Genomic DNA, 16,788 nt, shown 5'->3' with positions numbered 1-16,788 from the left:
AGCTCCATGTGGCTCCAAAGGCTGCAATCATAACATACCTGGGAAGCAGAGATGAGTTCATAGCAGTCCTGAAGGTGGTGTGGGAATTGGAATCCTGGGAAGAGCCCAGGCTGTAATCAGAACTGAAGATCTAGGTGTGATTTGTCTGCTGAAATCACTCCAGCAGTTGTCTTCCAGCCTGGTGTCCTCTTTCATAGAATCCCAGAATGGTTTGGGTTGGAAGGACCTTAAACCTCATCTTGTTCCACCCCTGCTGTGGGCAGGGATGCCATTGTCCACCTCAGGCTGCTCAGGTCCCCATCCCAGCTGGTCTTGGCAGGATTTGAGGCAGGATTGTTCTCAGTTTTCCTTTCTGAACTGCACTCTACTCACATCATCTTCCCTGCAGGGAGCAGCTGCAAGGGAAATTCTGAAGGGTATCCACTCTTGCTTTCTTTCCCCTTACCCCAGAATGTGATCTGGTTGTTCTTAGGGTGCTGGTTTGGCTGCTTTAGAGCCCAGCTGAGGGGTGGTTTGTGTCTCATCACTGCTGTTTATCCCTGGGCAAGGCAAATCCAGTGTGGTTTGCTGTGGTTTTGTCTGGCTGGAGAGGGTCTCTGTGAGTGGGGAGAGACTGATGCAGCTCCAGAGCTTTCAGAAATGTGCTGCAAATACCCACAAATTCAGTGCAGCTGAGCCAGGATTGTGTTCAGCCATTGCTTGTGTATCCTTGGTATCAACAAAACTGTTTTTAATCCCTCATGGTATTCTGGTCAATGTGCCATTTCCCAGGTCTGAGGGGGAACGTGGCTGCCTGGCCTTCAGGGGTCACTTAAATTCAGGAATCAGTGCCAGGTGACAGCAGTGCCACGATCTCTGCTTGATCCAAGTGAGCAGTGATAATATTAGTGGGGTTTGTGGTGGATATCCTTGTGATCCCCATTGCTCTGAGCACCCACACTGCTGCTGAGGCACCCTGAGCTGTGCTCTGGCTTCAGCATCCCTGCATGAAGGTCACAGCTCCCTGCTCTCCAGGTGTTTGGCAGCACAAAGGTGCTCCAGTGCTGGAGCTGCTCATGCCAGGGTTAGAAGGTGCATACTCAACTCATACTTGCATAAATTGAGTCACACTGACTAAAACATGGACTACAATTACCAGAGGGTAAGTATTTACCTTTCAGTAAAATAATTCACTTTTTAGTGAGCAGTCTGCTGCAAAACATTTTTTTTTCCTGCTTGTAACCTCTAGTTTTAAATCATAAAGGTGATGGGCATGCATGATTTTCCAGGGTGTGACAGATGCTGGGAGTGCCTCAAAGACTTGTCTTGAACTCTTGTCTGTTTTTCTTTTTCAGATGTGCTGAAAGACATTATGACACGGCCAAATTTAACTGCAGAGGTAGGTTTTAGTGCCTGATGTGTGTTCTCTTCAAACCTCAGTGAATGAAGGCCTAGAGGAGGAGCTGATGAATAGTCATGTAGGAGATCTGGGCACAAGGAATGATGTCAGATTGCTTTGAGTCATTGGAAAAACTTGCTATATTCTTGATGCTTTCAAAAAAGTGTGTTCCTGACAGTTAAAGATCAAGATCTAATAAAAAGTCTACAGTTGCAAAAAAAATTTCTGCAGAATGGGTTCCGCAGAAGTTTCAGTCCAGTGAAGTACAAATTCCTTGTGCCATTTACATGTGAAGTACAAATTCCTTGTGCAATTTGCATGTGAGGCTCAGAGGAGTTTGGTTTTTATGAAGGATGGAAATGAAGAATGTTTAAGCCATTATCACTATGTGTATAAAGCATCTTGGGGAAGATCTGGCAGAACTTTCAGATGCTAAAATAAAAATTAATTCCCACGTGATGTCTCTTAGAGATGAGTTGGGTCTTAGACACTCTGCAGAGCTGCCAAAAGCAGTGGGGAATCTTTCAGGGATGCCTTTTGACCTTGACTGATGTAGCTGTTGTGTCAAAATTACCTCTCCAGGTAATAAATAAATGCAGATTTACCTTTGTTCCTTGGGCAGAGGAGCATTTCTTGCTCAGAAGTTGTAGTTCCTGTGCTTCAGATGAGGGTAGATGAGGAGTCCTTGTGCCTACAGAATCGTAGGAGACGAGCAAATTTTGGGCTTCTTCTGCATCATAGCAATGGCTCAACTTCTATTTTTCATTATTATTATTTTAAACCATCCATCTAATTATGAAAGAGGGTTTAGAACGTGACCAAAATGTAATTGGCTGCTTCAATGTCTGAATATAGAAGGACTGAAATTGTCTCGTTGAAGTCGACAGCACTTCTGATTTGCTCTCAGGATGTTGAATGACAGTGCCCAGAAACCTCACTCCATACTCCACCAGCAAGGAAAAAGTATTTTAGGATCTGCTTGAGCAGTGCTTTGGGGAAGAAGAGAAGAGGACATGTTCTAATATGGCCACAACATATGTTTGCTTGAGTTTCTGCTTCTGCACGGGGGTGCTCAGCTCCCTTTGCTGTCAATCCCAGCCCCAAATGCTGTTTGTGACAGCACCTTTCACAGCTCCTCTGCACAAGACATGCTGAGTTTTTTCATTCTCATCCCCGAATTAGTTAACCTCAGATAACCAAATTGGTGACTCAGGACTTCCCTAAGCAGAGGAGCAGAAGTTGTACTTGAAAATCTCCTGGAGTGAACTGACTGCAAAGGGAACTTCTGATTGTACTGAGCACAAAACACCAGAATAGTTCATTATTCACCCAGGATGATCTTGCATCACATTAAACCCCAAACACTGAAAGCTCTTCATCTTCTTTGGGAAGTAGCTTTGTGTCCGTGGGTTTTCCACTTTCTGAAATCCTTCCATGCTGGAATTGTCTTCTGCTTTGCCACAGATTTTCTTTTTTTTAACTCTTCTGTGTGCTGTGGGATTCTTCTTGCAATGTGCAGGGGCTGGGAGAGGGCAAGCAGGATTATTCTCCATTGTAAGGAATCAAAATCCATGGAGGAGCTGCACCTTCTCAAGGCTCTGCTCAAGACTGTGCAGCTTAATGTTTCTTTCCTCTTAATCCCTGCACACCATCCCAGGGCACCCATTTCATCTTCTCACTCCAGCTTTGAAGAAAGTATCACAAGTTTTGCCTTTGATTCCAAATCTTGGAGAGCATCTTCAGCATCCTGTGACTACTTTGGGAGCTTTCAGGCTGTTCTTTCAGGACTTCTTTATTCCCCTTTTCATGGAAATCTTGCTGGCTGTAATTTTGATAGACTCAAAACTGTACAGGCAAATTTGCAGCTTCTTTTCGTAGAGATTTCTAAATAAATTCCATCTTTAAGTTCACATGAAACTTTGGGGATCATTTGGGGAGCCTTTGGATCTTCCACGTGGAAGAGTTTGTGTGTTCATGTTTGTGAATAATCTTTAGCAAAGATTGTTCACTTTCTCAGTTTCCCCATTTGTTCTGGGAGATGAAGGGGGCAGTCTGACGACCAAAAGGCTGTGGAGTTGTCCTGCAGTCCTTCAGCAGTTCCATAACTTCATCCCTCACTTGTGCTCTTGGAGTCCTTGGGGATTCATCAAAAGGAGCCTTGCATGTGTGACTACAGAGTGGTGCTTACGAAACCAGTACAGACACTTGCCAAAAAAATGCAATGTATTCATTTTTAGCCCAGAAAAGGAAATGGTGTTTCTAGCTGAGAATTTTGAAGTGTACCAGAGTTGTGTTTGTAAGATCCCAGGGCTTTCAGTGGAGAATTGGGGTGCACTTGATCAAGTGCTGTTCTGCTGTAACCAAAATGTTGTGTGTAGTTCTGCTGGTCAGGGTGATATTGTCCCTCATCTGATGGGAGGTGGGAGAAGTTTGGGTGCTTCTCTCTGCTTAGTGCTTATTTTTAGCTCTCTTGAGTTTTCTTGCATTTCCTGCATCGCTGGAAATTCTTTTCATCCCTAGATGGAAAAGTGTGTGTGAGTACAGGACAGCATTGTTCAGTGCTTTGACTCTAAGCCCCATAAGCATTGCCAGTGCTTTACCTGAGATTTCTCTCCCAATTACCATTTTTGAAATATGGAAATGGCAGGTTTTTGTTTCACAAGGCCTTTGAGCAGATTCTGAGACTTTGTTCCCAATGTAGACCCAGCCATGTTCAGTAATTTTTCAGCAAAGTTCCTGTTGTCTGCTCAGTGACTGAGGTCTGGCCTTGTTCTCTCTCAGCAGGTAGTTTAATTATTGCTGGAGTAATGGCTTTTCACAAGGTTATTCTGTGTGCCAGCACGCTCTTAAATTCTGGAAAATTCATGTTACAGAGCCTGTGCAGCTCAGCTCAATAGAGGTGTGAAATAGTTGCTCCATGGAGCAGGATGCCTGCTTACAGATGAGTGGAGAAATGTCTGCTTATGATACACTGAATAATACTGGAATTAAAAACACATATCAGTATGTGAGATGGGGAGGGGTGGTTGAATCACTTAATTTTTACATGCTTGTCACAAAGGTCACCTGAGCTTGCTTTGCCCTTTGAGGTTCTGATGAACTCCTCCTTCTCCCTGCAGTTGCACAGTACCCTTTTGAAGACCATAACCCACCACAGCTGGAGCTCATCAAACCTTTTTGTGAAGATCTTGACCAGTGGCTAAGTGAAGATGACAATCACGTGGCAGCAATCCACTGTAAAGCTGGAAAGGGACGAACTGGTGTAATGATTTGTGCATATTTGTTGCATCGAGGCAAGTTTTTAAGGGCCCAAGAAGCCCTAGATTTCTATGGGGAAGTAAGGACCAGAGACAAGAAGGTGAGCTGTTGCTGTTCTTCTGTCCTTCTACCTAAAACTTGCTGCTTTTCCCCCTTGAGATCTATTTGATGCTCAAACCCTTTAAGTTGTGTTGTCTGATTTAGCTCCAGTAGGATTGGATCAGTGCAGTTGGAAATGGAAAAGCTTTAGTCACGACATTAAACCTGATTTTAACATGTCCTGTCCAAGAAGACCTGGACAGTTGATTTTAAATGGCTTTTTCAGCACTGTTCTGAGGGGCAGTGAACTTTCTCTTTTACATTTTCAGCCCAAATGAAAGATTGTTCCAGTTGATTTTTGCCTGAATGGATGAGTTGTTCATCTCCTCAGGTTCCCTTAACTGCTGTGGTGGGGTTTTGAGATGCACTGGGGAATATCCCAACTGGGAGGCCCTTATTGTTGGATGCCCCTTGTCTGTAAAGGTAGTCAAGGACTTTTCTGGCAGGGTTAGGCCTCATCAATGAGAATTTAACCTCCTTATTTGAAATCTTCTCCAAAGATGATAAGATGTGACTTTTAAGGTCATTTTAGCAAGTTTCCCTGCTCATCATCCATTATTTCCCTGAGTGTGTTGGTTGAGCATCCTGGGGGATCTTCCCTGCAGGCCAGTTTCAACCTGCTCAAGCACAGAGCTCTCCCTGTTCTGCAGTATTTACACAAAGTATTCATTTCAGTGTATTGGTCTCCAGTAAGAAGAGCTTCATGTCTGAAGGCTCTTGAGAGCATAAATGTCACATAAAGAATTTTTGAATTTGGCTGTTGATTCATAGAGCAAGAAACTCCTCAGTCTGCTCTGCTGACAAGGTGGAGCTGTTATTCCATGTACTGCTGAGTTGGTTGTGGTGTCATGCTGCAGTGGAGACAAGATCAAGGTTTCCCATCAAAACTTTGTGGCTTTTGGTAAAAGTGCATGAGAGAGACTAGGAATGAGCAGTGTGCTGAATAAACAGAGTAGATAACCCTTATCAGCAGGATAATCTCCAGAGCTGGATAAAGCAGCATGGAAACTACACAGCTGAACAAATACACAGTGGAATGCTGTGCCTCAGTTTCCCTTTTGTGAAAAGAAGGTTGTATTTCTGCAAGTTGGGGGTAAGGCCAGTTGGGTGTTTATCAGTACCCCAGGGGTACCTTGGGCATCTTGGAGGGGAGGGAGAGCTCAGTAAACAGGAGTAGGAGTAGGAGTATTTACCTGACTGTAAATACTGTCTGTAACCAGCAACTTGTTTTGGTTTCAGTGTCTCTACTGCAAGAGCTGACTTTTTTCCCTTCCCAGCTCCACTTGAGCTTGGTTATCTTGATGTGGCCAGTGGGCAGCATGTGATTCACATAATCCTTCAGTAGTGTTTATAAACAGGTCTTGCAGTGCAGGTTTCTGGAGCCTTTTCTTCCCTTGTGGCCCATATTTCAGTGTTATATGTCAAGGGCTGCTCTCTGATTTGATATTTCACCACACCTTTGTATAACTGACTTCCTCAATTCAAAGTCAATGAGGCATCAAAAGAGCTGTTTGCACAAAGGGACAAGCAAATGCCTTTTTTCTTTCTTTTTGGGCCAACATAGATGTGATAAAGGAAGACTGGCTTTAATAGGGCCCAGATTTTCTTGGTTTAAAGCAGGGATAACTTTGCACCTGTAGCTGCTGAGAACAGCCCAGCTCCAATCCCTGCTGCCATTAATGCTCCCAGCAGAGTGCTGCTGTGCTGGCAGGAAGTGTGAGTCTAATTGCAAGAGGAAGTATGACTAATTGGTCAAGAGCACAGCCCTGAGTACTTCTGGAGCCAGCTTTTCCCAAGTGCCTGCTGGGAGAAGCAGCTCCAGGGAGGCCTTTGCACCATCAAGTGAGAGTTGTTGGAGGTGAGGCTCAGAGTTGCTGCACGGGCTGTTCTTGTGCTGGGCAGCAAGACATGGCAGAGCCCGGGCTGTCTCTGAGCAAACCATCTCCTGGGGTATTTTATTTCCTCTACAAGCTGCCTCTTTTGGCTTCTGAAACTCTTTGTAGTGGGGGGAGCTTTGTCAGAAGAAGGGAGTGGTGAAGATTAGGAAGTGTGGGCTGCATGGTTGTGTCTGTCTGGCTCCACCACTGTAGAACATGAGTGGCTTCTATTTTCCTTTTGAACCAAAGGAGACAAAGGGTTTTCTGAAATGGGATAAAGACCAAGATTTGTCTGTTATCAGAGCCCCCCCACAAAGTCTTCTAAAGAAGCTGCTGCTTCCACTGTTTGAAGTGATTAATTTATCCCACTTTTTTCTTATGTTAGATACTGACACACTCCTGTGGTGACAAAGACTGGACCTTACCTTCCCACAGCTGGAGAAGGTCTTTATTTATTACTGCTTCTGCCTTGGAGGGTTTTGTGGTGAGGATTAGGCTTGGAAAGCAGCTCAGTGGATAGGGATCAGCTGTTCAAGTGCTGGAGATGCTCCACTCAGGAGCATTCTTTGAGCACCATACAGTCTTATTTTCAAGGATGGCTCCTAAGAGTTCTCATATGGGGAAAGGCTGAGAGAATGGGAGTTCTTCAGCCTGGAGAAGAGAAGCCTTGGGGTGACATGACTGTGGCCTTCCAGTACCTGAAGGAGCTGACAGGAAAGATGGAGAGAGACTCTTTATAAGGGCCTGGAGGAGCAGGACAAGGGGAATGGCTTCATGCTGACAGAGTAGGGTTAGATGGGATATTGGGAAGGAATTCTACCCTGAGAGGGTTGGGAGTGCCCAGAGCAGCTGGGACTGCCCCTGGATCTCTGCAAGTGTCCAAGGCCAGGTTGGACATTGGGGTTTGGAGCAGCCTGGGGCAGTGAAAGGTGTCCCTGCTCATGGCAGGGGTGGCACTGGATGGTTTTTAAGTCCCTTCCAGCCGAGACCATGCTGTGTTTCTGTGGTGTTGCTAGAACTGAAGAGGAAGTGAAACCCAATTACTGTGTGTGAGGAAGCCTCAGAATGACCCTGTGAGCAGGGCAGAGTTCCCATGTCTGGTGTCAGAGCTCTTCAGTTGTGGTGTCTGTTTGGGGGACATGCCCAGGTGCCAAACCTGGTGCTCTCTCAGCTTCACTCTCACAGTAGGCTGTGTTCTAGAGGGAATGTGAGAATATTGTTTCCAAAATATTTGTTCTTCATAGTCCTGCCTGTGGTACATGAAGAGGAGAACCTGACAATGTTTGGATGCCCTGGGAAGCTCTGGCATAGGGACCAGAGGAGTTTATCTCACATCCATTTAAAAATTGTGGTGGTGATAGATGGGAAATACAAGCTTGAACTACTTCCCTGTCCTTTATTCTTCTGGAGTAAAAGTGAGTGCTGGTTGATTGCACCCCTTGGAATATTGTTAGGAAAGTGTTCTAATTGGATTTCAGACCTTTGGAAATGGAGAACTCTGAGTTCTGCCTCAGTGGGACTGCTTTTAGGGTCTCAGGATCTAAGGGCTGTGTCTCCAGCGAGTCAGACTGTGGCTGCAGGGCTAAAACTGCCCTGGTGGACAAAACCTGGCTTTGCTGTGGTTTTGACTCTCAGTGTGAAAGTGTTCCCTTGGTTCTGGTCCAGGTGCTTGTCCTGGCCAGGTGTCCTGGGGTTTTTCCATAGGACATGGCCTGGGGAAGCTCTGGGCAGGGAGGGATGTGTTCTCCTCACCTCTGTGCTTTCCTCCTGCCTGGCAGCCCTGGCAAGCACCACTGGGGCTGGGATTTGCTCAGTCCTGAAGCTCAGATCCCGGGAAGGAGAAGTTCAGAGCTCCCTTAAGGAGTGGGTGTGAGAAGCACTGAGGACATCTGAGCCAAAAGCAGGGCCAGTGTACAAGGCTGCTTGGGAAGGTCATTGTGCAAGTGCTGCAGGGAAAGGGCTTTTGTGTAGTTTAGAAGCAGCTCAAGTGATAAGGAGACATAATAATCAACATTTTAAAAAAAAATGGCAGGAAGTGACTATTTTCATGTGTGCATAATAGAGATTGACTAAATTAAAAGCACTCTTAGCTCCTGGCTGTTGTGAGGTGAAACTAAAAGTTTATAGAAATAGGAGGTCTAGGTTGTGTCACCAAATGCTCACAGACTTGTGTATGAAAAATCTTTGTTTATCTCCAGTTTATTCCAATTCCACGTTCAGTTTTAATCAGAAAGATTCCTTACTGATGCTGTTGCAAGTCTGCAGTTACAGGTTGTTCTAGACCATGTAATGCATTTTCTGGGAAATGAAACAATTTTTCATCTCTATCTAAATTTTACTTGAAAGTATTGGCTCTAAAAGCTTTAAAACTTTTCCCTTATTTGAAGCTTTGAGCTGATTTAAAATCACTAATAAAAACATTCTCTTAGGATTTATGCTCTCAAAGCAAATGTTTACCTCAGAGTTTCAACACTTTGGGCTGTTGGGCCTGTTTTAATGAAATTTTCCACATTTTTGGGAAAATATTCCAGGATGTTTTGTAAAGAGAAGGCAGGACCAGTCTTGAGTACAGTGATATTAGCAAACATTAGTCTTTTGACTTAAAATCCTGTCAAATGTAATTGCTGTAGTGGTAGATTTTAGAATTCCTAAAGGTAGTGGTGCTTGAAAGTTAGAGTATGTTCAAGGCACAACTCTTGTTAAACATTTTTTGCTCTCCCTCCCCAAAAAAGCAGCAGCCTGAGACTATTTTTGACATGACCCTCAGGGTGTCTGTGGTGTTTGTTTTTAAGAAATGAGAAAAATCTGCATTCTTTGCTGCATTGCTGGACACGGGTGTTTGGAGAGCACAGAATCCCAGAAGGGTTTGGGTTGGAAGGGACCTTGGAGAGTTGTTCCAGCCCTTCTGCCATGGCAGGGACACCTTCCACTGTCCCAGGCTGGCCTTGGGCACTTCCAGGGGCAGCCACAGCTTCTCTGGGCACCCTGAGCCCCAGCCTGCCCACCTTGCTGGGGAAGGATTTCTTCCCAGTATCCCCTCTCCCAGTGGGAAGCCATTCCCCCTTGTCCTTGTCACTCCAGGTTCCCTCTCCATGTTTCCTGTAGCCCCTTCAGGCACTGCAAGGCCACAATTTGGGCACCCCAAAGCTTCTCCTCTCCAGGCTGAAGGATCCCAATTCCCTCAGCCTCTCCTGGTGGCAGAGGTGCTCCATGCTCTGAGGACCTGGCAGAGCAGTGCCCTGCTCTGTGTGCTGTGACTGAGCTGTTCCTTTGGGCTGGAGGTGATGGGCAGGAACCCTTCAGTGATGCTGCTCCAAGGTTTTTGACCCTTGTTTTCCCTCTGTTTAGGGAGTGACAATTCCCAGTCAGAGACGCTACGTGTACTACTATAGCTACCTGTTAAAGAATCACCTGGATTACAGACCAGTGGCACTGCTGTTCCACAAGATGATGTTTGAAACAATTCCCATGTTCAGCAGCGGAACTTGCAGTAAGTACCAGCAGCCCTTCACCTCTGCTGGGGACCCTGGTGGCATTTGGGGTGGGGTGATGGCACCACGTGCTGCACGTCCTGGAGGAAATCACATGGAAACACCTCAGAGTCCAAAATCTGCTGGCTTTGTGGGCTCTGTCCTCTGGGACCTCCCAGGTGTAGGCTGTGAAGCACTCAGGACTGTTGTACTGCATGCAAGTGTGTTAATGGTTTGCAGAGAAGTGATTCCATCTGGAAAAGCCCTCCAAGAGTGAGTCCAGCCTGTGCCCAGTCCCCCCCTTGTCACCCAGAGCAGAGCACTGAGTGCCACATCCACTCCACCATTTTATGTATATTTGGGTATTTGTTCCTTACTTTTATGAAAAGCCTCTTTTTTTTTATTATTTTTTTTTAACACAGCAACTCTTGGGAAACATGAATTGCTGAAAAACATTTGCCTAATGGCATGTTGGCTTCCAGTGCAGCAACAACATCATTCTTCCCATGATGTTAAAAAAAAAAAAAAAAAAAGAATCAGTTCAACTGGGTAAATACCTAATTAACTCTGGAATAAACTTTTCTTTATGTGGAGGTTTCTAAAGCATTAATACACCTGTAAATGATTAATCTCCTCTGCTGATACGCTGTATTAGTGAGGAACAGCAGATTTTGTGAAGTTTTGAAATACAAAAACAAATTCTGCTCTGTCCTGTGGGCTTTGTTACAGGGCAGTGACTGCCTTGTGTTGCGTGCTTGGTTTTTGTTGGTGGAAAAAATCTGATGGTTTTGCTTTGGGGATTACAGCAATGTGTAATTAATTCCAGTGCCTCCTGTGGCTTTGATTAAAATTGCCCTGTTAATATTGTTGTGAGACAGTACCTGAACATGTAACACACACAAGAAACAATGGAGCAGCTTGTCAGGCTGTACAGGAGGAGGGAGGGAGGAGCCTCTGCCAAAATCCCTCTGCCTTAGGGAAGAGGTGGGGAGGTTACAGCTTTCTGCAATTGCCACTTATTTCATGTTTTGGATGAACTGGGCTGTATTGTTGAGGCTGAACTGCTCAAGTGAGTGCTGACTTGTGTGTCCGTGGGAGGATGTTGGGGTAGACAACAGATTGCCCAAGCACCTGAGAAGATAAAGTTACTATCAAACTCAGCAGTTGCTGCAATATTTTAAGTTTCTGTGGAGTTCCCAGTGATTTTTCAGAATGTGAAGTCCATGGTGTTGTGTCTGTAGTTGTGCTGTCAGCTGTGCTGGCAGTAATTTTACCAATGACACTCCTTGGTGTCATTCTGCTGCTCTAAAGGCACTGACAGGGCAGGGTCCAGCCTCTGGGGCTTGAATGATGGCATGAGAGAGTTTCACAGCTCTGAGGGTTCAAGGGAGATAAGGGCAGGAAGAGAAGGCTGTGTGCAGACCTCACAGCACCTGCCAGGGTCTTCAGGGTTTACAGGGAAGCTGGAGAGGGACCCTGCAACAGGAGCTGTGGTGATGGGACAGGGAGGAATGGCTTGACACTGCCAGAGGGGAAATTCAGGTGAGATACACAGAAGGAATTGTTCCCTGGCAGGGTGGGCAGGCCCTGGCACAGGGTGCCCAGAGCAGCTGGGGCTGCCCCTGGATCCCTGGCAGTGCCCAAGGCCAGGCTGGACAGGGCTTGGAGCAGCCTGGGACAGTGGAAGGTGTCCCTGCCATGGCAGGAGTGGCACTGGATGGGCTTTAAGGTCCCCTCCAACCCAAACCATCCTGGGATTCTCTGAGCCTGCCAGTAATGGTTCATCACTGGGCCCTCCAGCAGGACAGTGTGGGTGTTTTTAGCAGGGCCTTGCACAGCTCTGCAGGGCTGTGTCTGACCTGACCATTCCCAAAGCACCTCTTCCTAAACAGGACCAAAAACCCCTTTTAATTTCAGTGTTACCCCTGCAGATTTAACTGGGGAAGTGATGCCCTGGCTGGCACTTCTCTGGTGATGGTGATTGACAGTTCCAGCTTTTAGGCTCTTCTGATTGGGTTTTGGTATTAATGTTCAGTTTTGTCCTTGTTTCACTTTATTTGTGTAAGAGCAGAGTCAGTTTGTGCTGACATGACCAGCCAACAACTGGAAGAAAAGGTGAGAGAGAATAAAACCTCTCACTCTGGTCTGTGCAATAGAGAGGAGGGGGGAAATGCAAGGAACAGCCAAGTAATTCACATTTGACAGTCATTACATGAAAAAGAAATAACATTTTAGGAACTCCCTGGTGGCCTGAAAGTATTGCCATGAAGGACAGAAGTCTCTCAGGCTGTTTCCAGTAGCATCTGGCAAAGTTTGATCCCCTGTGGTGTTAAACCCTTAAGAGAAATTTAGCTAACTCTGAAAATATCATAGCTCACAATTTTATTTCTGCTACCAACGTTGTGCTTCTTTTTTTTTTGCCTCTTTGGAAGCTTTTCTCACCAAATGCCACTCTGCTTTGTCCCACAGATCCTCAGTTTGTGGTGTACCAGCTAAAGGTAAAGATATTCACCTCCCCTTCAGGACCCTCACGACGTGAAGACAAGTACATGTACTTTGAATTCCCTCAACCTTTGCCCGTCTGTGGTGATATCAAAGTGGAATTTTTCCACAAACAGAACAAGATGTTGAAAAAGGTTGGTTTCCTTGCTTTTTCTCAAAAATATTATCAAGCCAGCCCCTAATGCTTGGGGGTTGGGATGTTGGTTGTTTTTCAGGGATGTGTAATCATGGCATTTAATTCTTTGATGTCTGGTTTTCCCAAGGAGCCAACGAACCACAAAATGAAAGTTGGATGTTTGGGGAGTTGTGAGATGAAGTACAAAGGTTGGGTAAAAATGATCCTGGGTCTGTATTGCAGTCTTTTGGGTAGTAGTGAGTAATCTAATTGAGGAAGAAACATTCACCTTCTAAAAATAGACTTGCATACTGAGCAAGTTAACTCCAGCTGTTTTCTTCACTAAATTTTCCTGAGGTTTGAGCAGGCACAGAAGATCCTGTCTGTGCTGTTGGCTGATTTGTACCCATCTGTCAAATTTAGCTGAATTTCTGAGATAATTGAGTTCCCACGCACTTTGTAAAAGTATCTCTGCAATCTCTTCCACCACCTCTCTGTTCCCAGCTGCAGTGCCTTGACATGAGAGGTTTAGAGAATTCCCTCAGAGCTGAGGATTTTATTAGGGTCTCAGTTGTGGGGGAAAAAAGAATAAAATTACCCTAGGACTTACTTTGAAACCAAAGTCAGCCAGTTCTTAAAGCTGAATTCTTGAGTTTCTTTAGTTCTGGTGCTTGTGGAGTCACTTTGGCTCTACCAGAGTGAAACTGTGCTGATTAAAGGCTACCTTGGTGTTTGCTACTTAAAGCTCCTCATCAGCAGCTACTCACTGTTGAGTGGAGCTTAGAAAACTTAAGAGCATTCAGTGAGTGAATTCATAAAAGGGAGAAATGCTCAAGTGGATCAGGAGGCAAAGAAGGGATGGGGTACCATCACTTAGAGCTGTGCACACAGGTTGTACCTGCCAGCTGTGTGTGAGTGAACATACACACATTGTGTGGGCTTGCTTGTGTGAACAAGTTTAATTCAGGTGCTGTGTCTGCAGAAGTTTCTGGACAGTTCCTTAGTGGCCCTGTTTTCCTTCTCTGCTTGTTTGAGGAGATGCTTTAGTTGGTCAGTGCAGTTATGTGCAGTTCAGAGGCTGTAAATGCAGTTTAAAAGTAGAAATTCTGTTTCAAAGCTGAGATTATTGACATGCAAGCAGCCAGTTCTGAGAAGAGACTTCTGCAGGAGCACCCAGATGAGTACTGTGGGCTGAGCATGAGGGATGCAGGGAGGAGCTGGTGCAAAGCCCCAGCATCTGAGACATTTACCTACCCTCTCCTGTCTGAACTGTGAGTTTGTTGTTCCTTTGCCATCTCCAGTACCACATGGATTGCAGACAGACCTGATGGGAAGTGCTGTGCTGCCCTGCCCATCCCTGAAATACCAGTGTGCAGCTCAGGATCTTGGCTCTGCAGCCCCAGGAGCAAGCTGCTGTTTTGTTTTACCCCTGGAGATTTGTTTTAAAACGTCTTTTACCCCTGGAGAGAGCACTGAGATGCAGAGACAGTGTCGTGAGAGCCCTTCATGAGCACCCACAGTTTCTGCAGTATGAGTTGGGTCTTCAGGAGTGTGTAGAAGTGCAGAACCACAGCAGGAGCATTACTGTGCTGGAGTTTCATTTCAGAGTGTCAGATTGTGGTTTCATTTCTTAAGAATCTTTGTCGTTTCTGAGTAGCTGGTTGGGTTTTTTGTGTTGTTTTTTTTTTTCCTTTTTGTCTATTCTTATCAAATACCCAAACTGTCTGGGTTTTGTGGATTACAGGTAATGAAGAGCTGCTCAGTTTCTCATTGTTTTTGGCCTGGTAGAGCCAAAGAAATGGTGAAGCTGGTTCTTTTCACATCTGCACACTTTTCTGAGATGGAAACTGCTCCTTCATCAACTAGTTAAAAAAACCACCTTGATAATCTCTCTAAAATATCTGTTGAATCAAGTGTCTTATTGTCTCAGCTTTCAGTATGAATGGAGGACAGAGGAAAATAGGTGTGAGATGTTCCACAGTTGTGGTAAGATCACCTCTCTTAGCTCTGCTGCAAACTCAGGAGCTGATCCTTCCACATGGTCCTTGCACAGGTTGTTGCATAAAGTGAATAAGGTGAGAACAGGGCAGAGGGGACCATTGGTGCCAGAAGAACCTGCCTTGGCTCAAACTGAGCACATTTCTCTCTCCAGCTGTTCCACATCTGTGCCTGTCCCTTTTCTGCATCAACTATCTCCACAACTTTTACCCAAACTGAAGGCCCTCCACTGGGGACACTGGTATTTTAAAGATCCCTTTATGCAATGATCACCTAATTCATGAGAAGCATAATTAGGAGTAACAGCATCTTATCTTTCAGAGATTCTGCTTTATTAACCAGGTTTATGAAAAGTGGAATGATAATTCTGTTGCCTGTCAGTGGTTCTTGTTCTTCCCAGGTTTTCTGTTAGCAGATTACAGGTAGCTAAAGAAGTCTTAAAGACACCACATATTGACCAGTCTGAATTTTAACTTTAGCATAATAAAAAAACTAATAATATCAATTAAAAGTGTAATTCCTGATCCTCAGGCTGGAGAATGGCTGTGTCTCATCTCTGGAGATGAAGAAAACTTCTTTGCCCTGGCTCTGATTTGATGTTTGATAACACTGGTGGCCCAGATTCCCTCACCTGTATTTGCTTCCAAATTTCCCAATCCTTTGAAGGACAGCATAATCTGCAGAGCTCTCTGTAAGGAGGGCCCTCCTCAATTTTGGATAAAATTATTATCCATAAACAAGACCAAACCTCAATGACTGCAGACACCTAACATTGCAGAGTCAGTGTGAGATTTAAAGCAGCCACATGTCCTTTCTTTTAATGGCAAAAGTTAATTTAGGCAAATTCAGTGGCTTTTGGGAGCAGACCTCAGCCACAGGGCCATTGGTACAGGGCTGGCAGCATTGGAGAAGTTTCATCCCTTCCATAGTTTCTGCCACCTGGCATCAGTTAGAAGTCCCCAGCTCTTGGTCTTTTCTTGTCTAATCAAGTTGTTTACTTTATCCTCAGACTGTTTCTTCAGTGAGCTGTAGCTACTTCCTTTCAAGAATGAAATGCATGCCCACATGAGAACAAAATGGCCTGAGGCTCAAGTGCTGGGACTGTGGATGAATTTCTGATGGGTAGAAGTTTGTAATTTGGGGGATTTTTGGTTTGCTTTTTGAACATGGCTTTTTCTTGTAGTTTGACTGTTCTTCCATCTCAGACTGCCGCTGTAGTTTTGCTGGGGGTTTTTTTGTAGTTTTTCCTCTAGTTTTGCTTCCATGGATCTCTGCAAAGCCTTTTTCTTCCAGTTATTGATGTTGACATGATAATCTGAAAGTATTTCAGAGTATCCTTAGATCACTCGGTTCAATGGGAGCCTGTTTAAAAATAATTCAGAAATCTCCTCATCTTCCTGCCTCCAGAGCCTGGGGCTGAAGGAGACCTTTTTTTGGGAGTCCTCCCAGTACAAATGAGAGGGAAATGTTGATGTGGGTTTAATTTGTGAGAGTCAGTGGTGTTTTATCCCCAGACTCCAGCGTAGGAGGGCTGACAGCATTGTTTGAGCAGTTGCATTTCATCTCTCAAGCCTAGAGATAAGTTCTGCTGCAGAGTTCAACAAGACTTTGGGCAGTTGCTGTTAAGCAAACGCTGAGGAATGAACTCTGAAAATGTCAGAAGACTCAGTGTTGATCTGCAAATGGTACAGGAAGTTCCATCAGGGGAGCAGGCTGAACCAAGATCCCCATTCTTGGAGAGCATCTCCAGCCCCCCAGCGGGTGCTGCAGAGTGCCTGGGAATCTCTCAAACTCTCAGGAGGACATGGGGACTCCTGATGGATGCCTTAAATCTTGGATTTGGATCCCAATCTGCAGCTAGGGTCCAGCTCTAGAGTGGAGGATGTTTTTCTGTCAGTCTGAGACACTGCACGAGGTGGGGACAAGCACTGTTTGTCAGAATTGTGGGATTAAATCAGCCTCTGTCTCATCTGATACTGCACTGGAGATTTATGGCACAGATTTGGTTATGGGAAGAAGTGCATCTGTGGTTTATTTTTTTTTTTTTAAGACAGATGTCTGTGATGTAACTGGAAGTGAAGCAAAACACAT

The 16,788-nt window shown here is 45.1% G+C and overlaps 1 protein-coding gene across 1 annotated transcript in view; it reads left to right on the top strand.

Annotated features, from left to right (window-relative positions):
- PTEN (phosphatase and tensin homolog) overlaps nt 1–16,788 on the top strand; it is a 47,905-nt gene that overhangs the window by 23,002 nt on the left and 8,115 nt on the right. Inside the window, exons 4-7 of the mRNA XM_059851070.1 lie at nt 1,335–1,378; nt 4,498–4,736; nt 9,961–10,102; nt 12,552–12,718. Of these exons, the coding sequence (XP_059707053.1) occupies nt 1,335–1,378; nt 4,498–4,736; nt 9,961–10,102; nt 12,552–12,718 (592 nt within the window). The remainder of the gene's footprint in view (nt 1–1,334; nt 1,379–4,497; nt 4,737–9,960; nt 10,103–12,551; nt 12,719–16,788) is intronic.

This window comes from Haemorhous mexicanus, chromosome 7, assembly GCF_027477595.1.
Source record: "Haemorhous mexicanus isolate bHaeMex1 chromosome 7, bHaeMex1.pri, whole genome shotgun sequence".
Lineage (NCBI taxonomy): Eukaryota > Metazoa > Chordata > Aves > Passeriformes > Fringillidae > Haemorhous > Haemorhous mexicanus.
Note: the sequence above shows the minus strand (reverse complement) of the source record. Positions and strands in the feature narration are given on the sequence as shown.